Below are 13,614 nucleotides of genomic sequence, written 5' to 3'. Positions count from 1 at the left end.
GTACATCTCGATCATTTCACTAAAACTTTTAAAAAACAGAAACAAAAGATAATTGAGGCAGTTCAATAACTTCCTGTCACAAACTCGTATCTCTCACTCAAATGAAATCTTTCATTTAAAGACATAAAGCTGGCGGGTGGGGGGATGTGCTGGGTGTGTGGGATAGAAATACCTTAAAACTGGATTGTGACGATCATTGTACAACTATAAATGTAATAAATTCATCAAGTAATTAAAAAAAGAAATAAAGGCATGACAATTCTTTTACTTCTAAAGGTCACATAAGATCTAAAAATAACATCAGCTCACTAATTGCTTAACAGGTACATCCAAATGATTTAAAAGAATGAAGATCTTTATGCACTGACACAAACCAAATACTAAGCCATATGAAGTGAAGATATAGGAGTGTATACAGCACACTACCATTTGTAAAATAAAAAGGGGGTTGGGGAGGAGAGCACAAACATATTTGCTTGTGTATAAACAGAGTATCTCTGAAAGGACACATAAGAAATTGGTAACACTTGGATGACTGGGGGGTGGGGGTAAAACCCAGGACTTTTTGCCCGTTTATATTTTACATTTTGAATTACGGAGAATCTGAATGAACTTACTAAAAAATAAAATTGGAAATATAAAAACATAATGCTCCTTTCTTCCATCTTCATCAAGTGTGATTTCTTTTCTTTGACTGCTTATATATTCTGCCTTATTAGTTATTATGTCCCCCAAAGTTCCTTGAGGGTAGAAACACAACAGTGTAGTTCATCTTTGGATTCACTGCAGTTTCTGGCCCATTTGTTGAGCACTTGAACCAGGCATTTAATATGTTTCCACTTATATTTAATTCCCACATTTGTATGAGACAGATACTATACACTTACAACCAAGGAACCTCAGGTATGGAGAAGAAACTTGCCCAAGCTTCCACAGCTAGGAAGTTAAAGCTTAAAAATGAATAGCTGTCATTAACTGAATCCCCAAGGAAGTCCTATAATTCTCTCTCAATCCTACAAAGTAGCTGGTATTATTCTAATTTAACAGATAAGGAAACTAAGGCTGAGAGGGGTCCAGACCTCCGGTAAGTCCCAAAATTCCTTGAGTGTAGGCACAAAATAGCAGAGGCCTAGCAGGATTCAAACCCAGGCCTGTGATTCCAAACCCAATACTCTTTCCATTAACTACATTCTCTGTCACAGTAAGTGCTAACAAATTGTGTCACAAGTGATAATGCAAAAATGAGTATACAGGAGTAAGATTCTTTCATTTTTTTCCATTCCCTATCTACTATATCCTTAAATTCAGATTTGGGCTCTAACTCAATAAAGGAGAGGTCACTGGAAGTGACACTATACACAAGAAAGATATGCTTACAAGATTAGGTCTCAGGGTGGCTATAAACAAGTCTATTTAACTACACCTGGTAAGATATTTATAGAATAAATGAAATTATAAATTTCAGTGATACATTTTAAGCATTAGATTACAAGTAAATCATTTTTTTCTACTGTGTAAAAAAGGTAGAAAGATTTTTCAAATGAAGTAAAGTGGGGGATATATATTTGGTTTTACTATTACCAAAACAAAATTCAATATCTAAGATTGAAAGACAAAATAAAGCTACTTCTCTATGAAGAAACATTTTCTATTAATCAGATCTAATCAATAATATAAATTTCAGAAAGGAGAAAAAGGAAGGTGCTATTTTATGAATCAGGTTTCTAAGTTTCCTTAGGTCCTTATGCGGCGGAAAAAAAATTCAAAAGGGGTAACACTGAAATTTTAAATTTCATAAGAAGTGTCCCTTTAACATTTTTCAATCTGTGTCAGACTCAATGCTTTTCTAAATATGTCCATTAAAAAGAAAGAAAAAAGGTTTAAGCAGATTTAACTGTAATTTTTGCTAGCCCCTGGAAGGGAACAAAAGTACAACTTAGTACCAAGCTACAAATGAATATTCAAATATTAAAGAATACACAAGTTTGAATCTAACCTGAGATTGCTAAGAATTACAGATTATGAATTTATAAATAAAATTTAAAAGATCTTTTGGATAAGACTGAAGAAAAAAGCCCATCGGAAAACATTTTTTAAAACTTTCACAAAATCAGAGTCATTGTCTCTCTAAAGGGAAAAAAATTCTTCCCAAGTTATGCGGATTTGCAGAAAAATTCTTAAGGAAAACCAGTAATCTACAGTATCATCAATCCTATAATTTCCTCAGTGTTTGGAAATAAAACATCTTTCCAATCCTATGGGAAAACTCTTTATTATATCTTCTTAATCAAGTTTCTTGGCAATGACAAAATGTTAATGTGGTTTTTTAAAGACTTGCAATACAGCAAGGCAGGTTTTGCAAAAGTGACTTGGATAGAGAAAATCAGAAGACAGTGCTTCTACTAACAATATTTATTCCTAACAAGAAACCTTGTATCAATCACAATTCTATCACACTGTGACAGATATTTTGAAAACAAATCCGAGCTCGTCTTTTGTACCACCTAAAATAACCATTTTGGCTTTACTTTCAAATTAGGAAATGAGTGTAAAAGATTTCAATAGCTGGCGACGAAAAGCATCTTTTATACTTAACTTTAAGAAGGCAGAAATGAAGCAAGCTAAGGCTAGCACGAAATTCTAACTTCTCAAGAAGGGAAGTAAGACAAACTTAAATAGGTCATATCTCTGGTCCTTTAAAAATTGTCTTTTAATCTTTGATGTGTCAATGACTTTTCTGCTGTCCCTTTTCCCTAACAGGCAAAGAAAAAATAAATCTTGTGGTTTAAATTATTGTCGGTCTGAGGCTGGGGTTACCTAGTACAGGAGACAGATAATGGATACTTTTAGATACCTATTTTTAGAATTAGTATTAACCAATCTCTTATTTGCGTGAGAAACACGGTAGGGGTTCGAGGGTAGATCTTGAAGACCCAACGCCAAAGGCACGTCAGGCCAAAAAAAAAAAAAAAAAAGTGATGTAAAACAAAAGTACATCGCCTAATATTCGTTTCAACGAAGTGTTTCAGAATGATAGCTCTCAAGTGAGCATTAACCTTATTGAAAAGGGTTAAAACCGAAACTTGTTCTCAAACATCAGCTTCCCTTTTACAAGATCCCAACAGTTTTTAAAAAGTTATTACAAATATGTTTTTCTTAGCACCCCCTTCCTCCCCCAAAGAATGCATTTCCATGACTACTAACTTAAAAAAAAAAAAAAGAGGGTGAGCAAAGAGTCAAAAATTATCTTAAAAAGCGCGAGTTCTCATCGCCTCATCTAAGCAGAAAAGCACAGAAAACAGCATTTTCCCAGTGGGGTGGGAGCCGAGGGAAAAGGCGTGAATAAAATACAGTACGAGAGGAAACCTTGGGTTTCGAACTTTATTGCACAAAGAGAGTGGAGAGGAGAGTAGGTCAGACGCAGCAGCGCTTCCCCTCGCGAAGCGGGCATGGCAGACACGGAGGCGACCAGGAAGGCAGGCACCTTCACCTCCTCTGCCCTCAACTGTCGCCTTCTTCCTCCTCCACCCCCCGCGGGCACCCCGGCGCGCTGCCCCGGCGGACAGCGGGCCGGGTCAGGCTGGGCCGGGGGCGAGGCGGGCGGCGGGGGCCGGCGAGCGGCGCGGTGGGCATTGCCGGGCCGGGCCGGGCCCGCGGGCGGCCTCCCCCGGGGCGACTCCGGGCTCCGGGCTCCCGGCTCCGCGCCCGGCCCGGCGGCGGCGGCGGCGGCGGCGGGAACGCGGGCGCCAGCTTTCCGCGGCCGGCCGCCCGCACACACCCCCGGCCGCCGGCTCCCACCCCGCCCGCCGCCCCCCGCCATGAGCGCCGCCGCTGGCTGCAGGCAGAGTCGCTGCCGCCCCGGCCGCCGCTGGCTCCAGTCCGCCGCCATTATTCTTTGTTCGCTGCGAGCGGCGGCGATGGTGTGGGGCTCGGGCGGAGGCTCCATCTTTACCGCGGCCCCTCCTGCGAGGGGAAGGCCCCGAGCGCGGGTGTCCGGCGCCTCCCCGTCCCCCCTCCGTCCCCCCGGCTCTCTCCGGCTCCTGCCTCCTCCTCCTGCTCCTCTTACCGGTGGTACAAGCTCCTCCGTCACTGCTTTCGTTCGCGGCCCGGATCTCGCTGGAGTTTTATTCTCTCCCCCACGTAACACACCGCGTCAAACTACACCTCCGCCGCGTCACTCACCAACACTCCGCTTCTCCCAGCCGCCCGGGCCACAGGCAGCAGCAGCCGCCGCCGACTGAGGACTCGCAGCCAGGGAGCCAGCCAGCGCCGCCCAGTGCCGAGTGCGCAGCGGCCGCGCACGGAAACAGCCGAGCTCGGCCCGGTGGAGCTCGAGCGGCCCCGCCCTCCGCTCTGGAGGCGGAACTTGCCGAAGACCTTCGGGTTCCCTCGGGCGCGGCGGAGGGGTTCCGCGGGATGAGGGAAGGAGAAGGTGGGCTGGGGCGGGCGGCAGGGTGGGGAGGAGTGGTCTACGTCTCCTCGCTGGGTATAGACGGATAAAACCGGCTGCGGAAATTTGCAGGAAGAAGTTGGGCTTGTGTGTGGCCGGGTGGGGAATTCCCGAGGGGTGTCGACGGCTTGTTGGAAACCCCCGCGCCGGCTGCCTTTCGGCGGTAAGCGGCGGGTTCTAGGGCGGCTACGGCGAGCCGGGTCTGGGCTTCGGAGCACCGCCGGCTCGGGGACTTTCAGACGCTGCCGGGACGAGGGTGACGCAGCTCCGGGTCCGCAGTCCTGCGAGGCGGGGAGGAAGGCTGCTGCGGCTCTGCGGTCGCCCCTGACCCCTGGGGCCTCGGCCGGGCGATGGGCCTCAAGGCCGCGGCGCTGACCCGGTCCTGCCCACGGGCGTCGTGGGTCCTGGTGGGGAGGGTTTTCCCTCTCTGTGGGCAGGCTGGCTGGCTCTGCTCTGAGAATCCAGTGAGAAACCTGGCGGCCGCCAGTGGGGCTATTCTGTTTCGGGGGGCAGAAGCTCTGGGACTTCGCGCGCCTGGCGGGGTTTAGCGCGGCAGCGAGGGTGGCCAGGCCCGTCGGTCACATCTTTGGCCTCCTAGCTATGACCTGCTCTGACCGAGGTTGCTCTTTAACACTCTCGGAATGTCTTCCCTTCCTCCCCGCCCCGCCCCGCACCATCCCGTGTCGCTGTCTTTTCACAACCCGTTTTCTCCGGCGCTGGTTTGCACCCGCTGCACCCTTTTCTTCGCCACCTACTCCCTCTCTAAACCGGCAGCGTGACTTCCGTTGCCGTTGCCTCGAAGCTACTGAAACTGCTCTCGCAGAGGTCACCCGAGACCATGATACTGACTTTCCATTATCCTTTTTTTTATTGAAACCGGCAGTTCTCTCCCCGGGGTTTCATGTCTGTTATAGCTCTTTCTGGCTCTTAAAGCAAACATCTTTCAGGAAGCAAGAGAGTATCCAAATCTAGGCCCCGCCCCGTACTGACTTCCTGTGAGAGTTCCCTAGCCTGGTACTCTAGAGCCCCTCCTGCACTCTCTTTGGGCTGAAGAATACTCCCCTTTCCTTGCGTTATTGTCAACCTTTCCTTCTCTATTGGCATTTCTGTCTAGTACTTGAACGAGGCTAAGTCTCTCATTTCTTTAAGATACCTCTCCTTAACTCCCTCTCCACACGCAATTGTCTCTTATCCCATGGGCGTTCTCTCATGTCCCACTCCTCTCCAGTCTAGCTTCTGTTGTTACCACACCCTTGAAGCAGCTCTGAATTTTCCCAGACAAGCGTCAGTCATCATCTTCAAGACCTCATTCTGGCATTTTTATACGATTGCCCATTCTCTCCTCCAAATGTGCTCTTCCCTCCACTCTTATAGTTTTTCCTTTTACCTCTTTTTTTTTTTTTTTTTTTTTTTTTAAACAGACAGCCTCTCCTTTAGCCACCTCCTCAATACGGCAATCCTGCTAAGCTGAGCACTCTTCTTGAGACCCACCATACGCACTTTCCTAGAGATCTCATCCTTTTCCAGTATCTTCAAATGCCCTCTGCCAAAAACTGTCCAACTCATACTCAAGCTGAGATCTTGCTCTTGAGCTGTAGATTCATGTTTCTAACTGCCTTTGCTACACTTTGATCTGGGTGACTGGGGCATGTCAGACTCAACCTGTATATCATATTCCTTCCAAACTCTCCTTCCATAGCCTTTGGATCAGTAAAGGGTATCCTATCCATCTACTCTCTTCAGAAACCTAAGAGGAGTTCCCATCGTGGTGCAGTGGTTAACGAATCCGACTAGGAACCATGAGGTTGCGGGTTCCATCCCTGGCCTTGCTCAGTGGGTTAAGGATCCGGCGTTGCCATGAGCTGTGGTGTAGATCGCAGACGCGGCTTGGATCCTGCGTTGCTGTGGCTCTGGCGTAGGCCGGTGGCTCCAATTAGACCCCTAGCCTGGGACTCTCCATATGCCGAGAGAGTGGCCCTAGAAAAGCCAAAAAAAAAAAAAAGCAAAAAACCTAAGATACCTCTGACACACATCAGAATCATTTAGACCACCTTAAAAAAATTCGATTTGTGGCTTCTCTCCATTCTTATGACCACTTTTTCGTTGCACTCAAGTCTAAGCTAAGCTACCTTTATCTCTTGCTTGGTCTTTGTAGGACCACCCAGGTCCTACAAAATTGCTCTTGGCTTATTCTAATCTATTTGCCGTACTGTAGCCAAAGCAGTATTATTAAACAGATACAGATCTGGCCAAGTCACTACCCTGCTTGATTCCCTCCAGTAACTTCCTTTTGCTCACTGAACACAATCTTAAATCCTTATCCTGGAGACCAGGCCCTCCATTATCTTTTCAGCCTCCTAGCTCTCTGTACTCCAGTCATATTAGTCTTTTTTAGTTTTTCCAGACTCTTCTCTCTTCTTCCCTACTGTAGGCACTCACCTCAAAATATTTATACATGCTATTCTAGTTCCCTTGGGATTCTTTTCTGTCACCCATTCCTCCTATCTAACTGTAACAACACTTTCTTTTCCGATTCATCATACTTGTAATTATTTGTTTAATGTCCATGTAAGGTCTGTGCAGGTTGGGACCGTGTCTGTCTTGTTCACCACCAGTATTTCTCCTCCCCTCTCATCCCTAGTATAATGTCTAGAATGTAGGGGTGCTTGTTAAATATTTGTTGAACAAGTAATGAATATCTGTGTGGTCCCAGGCAACATTTCTTAATATTTTTGGGGTTCAAATCTTGGTTTGGCTACTTGGTAGCTGTGTGACTTTGGGCATATTCTTCACTCTTGTGCCTCAGTTTTCCCATCTGTGAAAAGAAGGTTAATAGCACCTACATCATAGTGTTATTGTGGTAATTAAATGAGATCATTCATGGAAAGTGTACTTGGCACAATGTTGGACATGTAATAAGTGTTAATTAAGATGTTGCCTATTTCTAGCTTTATTTATGTATCTCACCCTTGCATCAAATACATTTTCAAAATTGAGCTTATCATCTTCCTGCTCTTGTTCTCACTCTAACCCTATACATGATACCAAAATATTGGAATTATTTACTCATAACCTAACTTATTGCCACATATGGTAATTTTTTTATTTTAAAATTTCCTTATATTCTTCCTTTTTATTCACACTGACCTTCATTTAGGCCGTACCTCTTCATGTCTTAGTTACTTTGCTAACTTCCTAGGTGCTTTCTGACTGCAGGCCTACTTCCCCTAATCACTCGTGCCCTACTGACAGACTAGTGGGCCTCAGACAGTTTTTAAATCATGTATTCTCCTGACTTCTGCTCTTCTGGCCTCTGTCCTCACCTTTATTCATTCACCTATTCATTCAATCATCCAGTCATTCAAGGGCAGGTTATTTTACTATACTCTTTGGATATACTTGAGGTTTGGAATTGTAGTCTCCTAATTTCGTGAATTTGCTCTGAAATCTTCATAAACCATAGAGATGAACTAGAAGCGTCCAGCTTTAGCATTCGTCCTTATCTCTGGGACTTGGAAGCTATTCCCATTTTTGACTCAATTTTTCAATTGGAAAATGTGGCTGATATTGGGGAGATGAAAGTAGAGACAAGCACATGGATACTAGTTAACATAGTATAAGGTAGACAAGATAGATAAGTGCCTTGAGAGAGGTCCAAAAAAGGGGGACAGTCTCATGATTATGAAAGGCTTCAAGGAGAAAGTGGTATCTGAGAGCTTTTTTCTAACCACGGCTTCCTTTTCCTGTTATTTTTCTCTCTTGCTTCCTCTGTTGAACCTAATTTTCACCCTCACTGTGTACTCTAGTTCTATGAACCCTGCCTATTCTAGTTCATCACCTTGCATGACTTCATTTGTTTTTCTACCTAACCCCAAGGCCATCGTGACCTATTTTACTTATTCTAAAAATACCTATTGAGCACCTACTTTGTGCCCTGTACTACAAAACTGGAGCCATAGCAGCAAATAAACATTGTTTCTGCTCTCAAAAGTACTAGAATAAAATCCTCAACTCCTCCTCTTTCTGACATTTCTCTGTTTTGTTTACCCCTTTGTGCTCTCATCCAGTCCCGTGATTGTAAATACAGTGCCCACGCTGACAACTCTCAAAATTATATCTTCTTCCCAAATCACTTGCCCAAACTCCAAACTCATTTAAACTGCTATCTACCCACACCTCCATTTGGATATTGTCCTATACTTGGTTCTCCCAGAAAGCAGAATCTGAGGCAAAGACTGCTGTGCTCTTATCTTATTAGGCAGTGCAATCCTAGAGAGATGAGTGTAGGGCAAAGAAATGAGCCAGGAGGGGAGGTCTAGATTCAGTTAGTGGATGCTAACACTACCCTTCTCTGCAACATGCACATACTTTGATCTTGTGTGGGCACCGAACAGACCTGCGTTGTGATGTGTGACCTGAGCTAAGCAAAGCACTACTGGGCAAAGCACTACTGGGGGTGGTTACTGCCTGAGGTTGATTGGCCATGGCAACAGGGACAAAATAAGTGGTGAAAGGTCCCACAGGTAAGGAGGCCAAGCGGATTCTAGGTGCTATAGACATGGCTAATAGCCACCTCAAACTCAGAATGTCCAAGTCTGGACTGATTCCCCCTCACACCTTCACCTTTAGCCTTTCCCATATTAATTGCTAAGGTTGAAAAATTTGGCAGGATTTTAGTACTTTCCTTTCTCTCACATTCCACATCTGTTCCTGTAGGAAATTTTACTGGCTGTACCTTCAAAATAGACCCCTAGACTGACTACTTACTGCCTCCACTGCAAAGGAGCTGGGTCTGCAATATCTTCATCTCCTACCTGGAATACGCAATTGCTTCTTAAGAAGTTCCTCTACTTCTTCTGTTGCCATACACCAGCCACGGTTCTGCCTTAGCACCCTGGGGCTGTTTCAGTGCTTAAAATTCTCTTTTTCTTGTTATCAAGAGAGCTAACTCCCTCACCTCACTCAAGTCTTTGCTGAAATGTCACTTTCTCACTGAGGCCTGGACCAAAACAACTTAAAATTTCAACTTGATACCCACTTACCCCTTCCCCGGCCCTTTATGGCACTATTGCCTTCAAATATGCTGTATACCTGTTTTACTTCTTTTTAAAGTTTACTCTTGTCTGTCTCCCCTGCTAAAGTACATGTGCTGAAAAGCAATGTCTTTGTCTTGTTCATTGATGTATCTTAAACACTTGGAAGCATACCCTAACATGTAATAGGTGCTCAGTATATGTTGAATGAATTTCCAACTCACATGTCTTCTAGTGGTTCATACTGCTCAGATTTATTTACTTGGTTGCTTTTGCAGTTAAAATGAAGAGGTTTTATAATAGGTTTCCTTCTTATATGGTAAAATTTCCTAAAATCTTGGTGTAACAAATATCTGTAAGTATTGCTGGAAGCAATTAAAATCCTGAACATCTCTATAGCAGTGAAAAAAAAAGGGGATGGGTGGGAATTAGCCTAAAACAGTTAACTATTTAATTCAATTTTTGTCCCTCATATGTACACGTACCTCTTTTAACATTACAACAGAACTATTTATTTGCTTGTCTGCATCCTTTAATTGAACCATGAGCTCCCTAAAGGCACAGTTTTGGTTTTTTGGACTTACATTCCTAGCAATTCGCACATAGTAGGTGCTCAGTGATGTTTCTTGAATGAAGGAATGAATGAATGGTTAGAGTTTCTCCAGCACTGTGCAAGGGAGAGGTCGCTTGCCCAGCTGATTTCAGCATCTGGTCTACTTAGCAGTTATTCCCTTGCAGTGTACATGAATGCTTGAGGCTCTTCACGGTTGGAAATCAAGGCAAGGCAGGGCTGTTGTCAGGACTCACGAAGTAATCCTGTGACTTTAATTACAAATAGTTTTCCAACAGAGAAGAGAAAGCACTGATCCGTTAGATGTATTTCTGGTCTGTTTACCAGTTACAGTTACCTATATAAATTAATACCTTGCGTCTTACAATTACCTTAAACAACAGCAACAAAACTTTCAACTTCTTTCTCCGCTAGCTATTGTTCTCCCACCCCCCCTTTTGGGGGGTTCTCTTTACAGTAAATAACCTTGAAAGAGGTCTGTATTTACTGTCCTGATTGCTTTTCTCTCATTTTCTGTTAAATATGTTCCAACTAGTTCTTGCTCACCCCATTTCACCCAAACTGCTCTCCATGTTACTTAATCCAATGGCAGGTGCTCAGGCTTCCTCTCACTTTATCAGCAGCCTTTGACACAGTGGATCACTCCCTCCTTCCTGTAACACTTGCTTCACTTGTTACACTTGTTTCTTCAGTGATGCGGAGCGCTTCCCTCTCCTGATTTTTTTGCCCTGCACTGCTGGTCATTGTTCTCAATCTTCTTTGCTTGCTGCCTTCTTAGTATTGGAATGTCCCAGAACTCAGTCCTTGAACTCTCTCTTAGTGATGTCATTCAGTCTCATGGCATTAGATAGGATAAATATGCTCACAAGTAGCTAGTCTCAGACTCAGTCTTATATATCCAGGAAATTCCTCATCCCTAACTGTATATCTAATAGACCTTTCCATTTTGCTATGTCCAAAGCTAAACTCCTGATCTCTCCTCCCCTAAAAAACCTCTTACAGCCTTCTCTAGCTAAGTTAATGGCAACTCTATCATTCCAGTTGCTGAGGCCAACCCAAAAACTGTTTTACACCCCACATCCTATCTGTCATCAAATCCTGTTTCTTTGTCTTCCAAATATGTGGCCACTTTTCCCATCTCCATTGATACCACCTTGGTCTAAGCTACGGTTAGCTTTGATTAGGATTTTATATTAATCCCCCTTAACCTTCATTCTTAGCCCAGGGGCCAGAGTGATCCTTTTCAACTGTGAAGCCAACCACACCATGATTCTGATCAAAATTATCCAGTAGCTCCCCATCTCACTCAGAAAAAGCTGTGAATCTTACAATTTGGCCTCTGACTTCCCTTCCAGCTCTTCTGCCCCTGCCTTTCTCTTTTCAAACCTGTTGACCCCCTTGCTGTTCCTGGACCAGTTTGGACACGCTGTCTTCAAGGACATTGCATAGGCTGTTCTCTCCGTTTAGGGCTGCTCCCTCCAGATGTTTCCAACTCCTCGGCTCCTCAACTCTTTGCTCAAACATCCTAATTTCTATGAGGCCTTCCCTTACTACCCTGGTGAAAATTGTTCACCCTACACCCCACCTCTCTCTTTGCGCTTTTGCTCTACCTCCTTTTCCTACTTTATTTTTCTCCGTAGCACCTATCATTTTCAGGTGTGCTGTATACTTAGGTCATTTATTGTGTTTGCAGAGACTTTTGTCTCTTTTTTCACTGCTGTATTCTTAACATCTAGGACAGTGTCTTATCCACAGCTGGCGCTCAAATGTTTATTAGTGGATGCAGTTGAAATTCTGGATTTAATGTTATTCTCCTGGCATTGGTGTTTTGTTTTTTTGGTTTTTTTTTTTTTTTTTTTTGGTCTTTTTGCCATTTCTTGGGCCACTCCCGTGGCATATGGGAGGTTCCTAGGCTAGGGGTCCAATCAGAGCTGTAGCTGCCAGCCTACACCAGAGCCACAGCAACCACAGCAATGCGGGATCCGAGCTGTGTCAGTGACATACACTACAGCTCACGGCAACGCCGGATCCTTAACCCACTGAGCAAGGCCAGGGATGGAACCCACAACCTCATGGTTCCTAGTCGGATTTGTTAACCACTGCACCACGACAGGAACTCCCCATCTCCTGGCATTGGTTTTCATAAACCGGTCTCCCTCAGCCTACTCATTTCTTATGCACCTGTTAATATTGTTTCTGTATTGCAGCCTGGATCATGGTGGGTCCACTAAAGCATTGCCTTCTTGTGGGGCCTGGTTTCAACATGGCCACACTCTCTGCCATCTCTGTCTCAGTTCCATATAACCTGAAAGAGATGAAGACTTCTTTGAAGCTTTATGATCTTCCCATGTCCTAGAGTCAGAACTGGAGAATGGATCAGCAAAATTCTGGTTGCTTTTAATTTCTATTTTGAAGACAAAATGGTAAGCTACTAGTATTGCTGCATTCTTGTCTTATTTGTGACTAAAAGCAATGCCATGTAAACAAAGTCAAATGGCCTCTTATCCTCCTAGAAATTACAAAAAGCCAGTGGTTGGCATATAAAACCAGGAGCAGCAACAAGTGAAGATTTATTGAGTCTTTACTTTGTGCAAGGCACTGTTCTATACACTTTCCATTTTATTTATTTGTTTGTTTATGCTTTTTAGGGCTGTATCCATGGCACATGGAGATTCCCAGGCTAGGTGTCTAATCTGAGCTGCAGCTGCTGGCCTATACCACAGCCACAGCAACGCCAGATCCGAGCCATGTCTGTGACCTACACCCCAGCTCATGGCAACACCGGATCCTTAACCCACTGGCTTAAGGTTTGAACCCACAACCTCATGGTTCCTAGTCGGATTCGTTTCCACTGGGCCATGATGGGAACTCTTTCCACTTACTTATTAACTAACATAATATAATATATTTATATATATTATATATATATACTTATAATAACTCAGCAAGAAAAATATTAATATTAGGAACATTTTATTTTATTTTATATATATATATATATTTTTTTTCTTTTTACGGCTATACCTGTGGCATGTGGAGGTTCCCAGGCTGGGAGTCAAATTGGAGTTGCAGCTGCCGGCCTACACAACAGCCCTGGCAAAACCAGATCTGAGATGCATCTGTGACCTACACCACAGCTTGTGGCAATGCTGAATCCTTAACCCACTGAGTGAGGCCAGAGATGTAACCCGCAGCCTCATGGACACTATGTTGGTTCTTAATTTGCTGAGCCACAATGGGAACTTTAGCAGATGAGTAAACTGAAGCACAGAGGGGTGAAGAAATGTCTCCAAGGTCTTAGAGCTAGGAAGCGGCAGAGTCCAATTGTGAACCAGGCTGTTAACCTGGCTCCAGAGCCTGCACTCTTAGCCACTGTGCTCTACTGCCTGGGTGTAGAATGAAAAGTGGGAGAGGGAATTGGCTTTGAGAAGAAAGCAAAGTAATTATAATTCCATCACTGTGAGTGATTCTGAAAGCAGCATCATAGCCCAGCACTTTCTTCTCATATTGGTTCTATTGTCATTTTCATGCACGGCACAAGAATTAGGCTAAAAAGCTTC

General features: G+C 44.2%; 2 protein-coding genes across 11 annotated transcripts in view; one reads left to right on the top strand and one right to left on the bottom strand.

Moving 5' to 3' along the window:
- Positions 1-4,295, bottom strand: part of CREB1 (cAMP responsive element binding protein 1) — a 67,490-nt gene extending 63,195 nt beyond the window's left edge. For 2 of the 10 annotated variants that reach the window (XR_002339129.1, XM_021075306.1), the window contains exon 1: positions 4,067-4,257. The gene's annotated coding sequence lies outside the window, so the exon portion shown is untranslated. Of the gene's footprint in view, positions 1-4,066 lie in introns of all 10 variants that reach the window. The other 8 variants (XR_002339131.1, XM_021075309.1, XR_002339130.1 and 5 more) reach the window with 7 other exon arrangements.
- Positions 3,819-12,774, top strand: LOC102167165. The gene is made up of 3 exons (XM_021074736.1): positions 3,819-4,017; positions 4,079-4,432; positions 12,262-12,774. The coding sequence occupies exons 1-3, from the start codon at positions 3,819-3,821 to the stop codon at positions 12,408-12,410; spliced, it is 702 nt and encodes a 233-aa protein (XP_020930395.1). The 3' UTR covers positions 12,411-12,774.

Source organism: Sus scrofa, chromosome 15, assembly GCF_000003025.6.
Source record: "Sus scrofa isolate TJ Tabasco breed Duroc chromosome 15, Sscrofa11.1, whole genome shotgun sequence".
In the NCBI taxonomy this organism is placed as follows: domain Eukaryota; kingdom Metazoa; phylum Chordata; class Mammalia; order Artiodactyla; family Suidae; genus Sus; species Sus scrofa.
This window is presented reverse-complemented; position numbering and strand designations above follow the sequence as displayed.

What these genes read in the sequence shown, in the direction of transcription:
- LOC102167165 (XM_021074736.1), top strand. Translation starts at nt 3,819, where the DNA reads ATGAGCGCCGCCGCTGGCTGCAGGCAGAGTCGCTGCCGCCCCGGCCGC. An exon ending in CGCCTCCCCGTCCCCCCTCC is followed by an intron (nt 4,018 to 4,078) that starts GTCCCCCCGGCT and finishes CGGTGGTACAAG; the next exon opens with CTCCTCCGTCACTGCTTTCG. An exon ending in CGGGATGAGGGAAGGAGAAG is followed by an intron (nt 4,433 to 12,261) that starts GTGGGCTGGGGC and finishes TCTGTATTGCAG; the next exon opens with CCTGGATCATGGTGGGTCCA.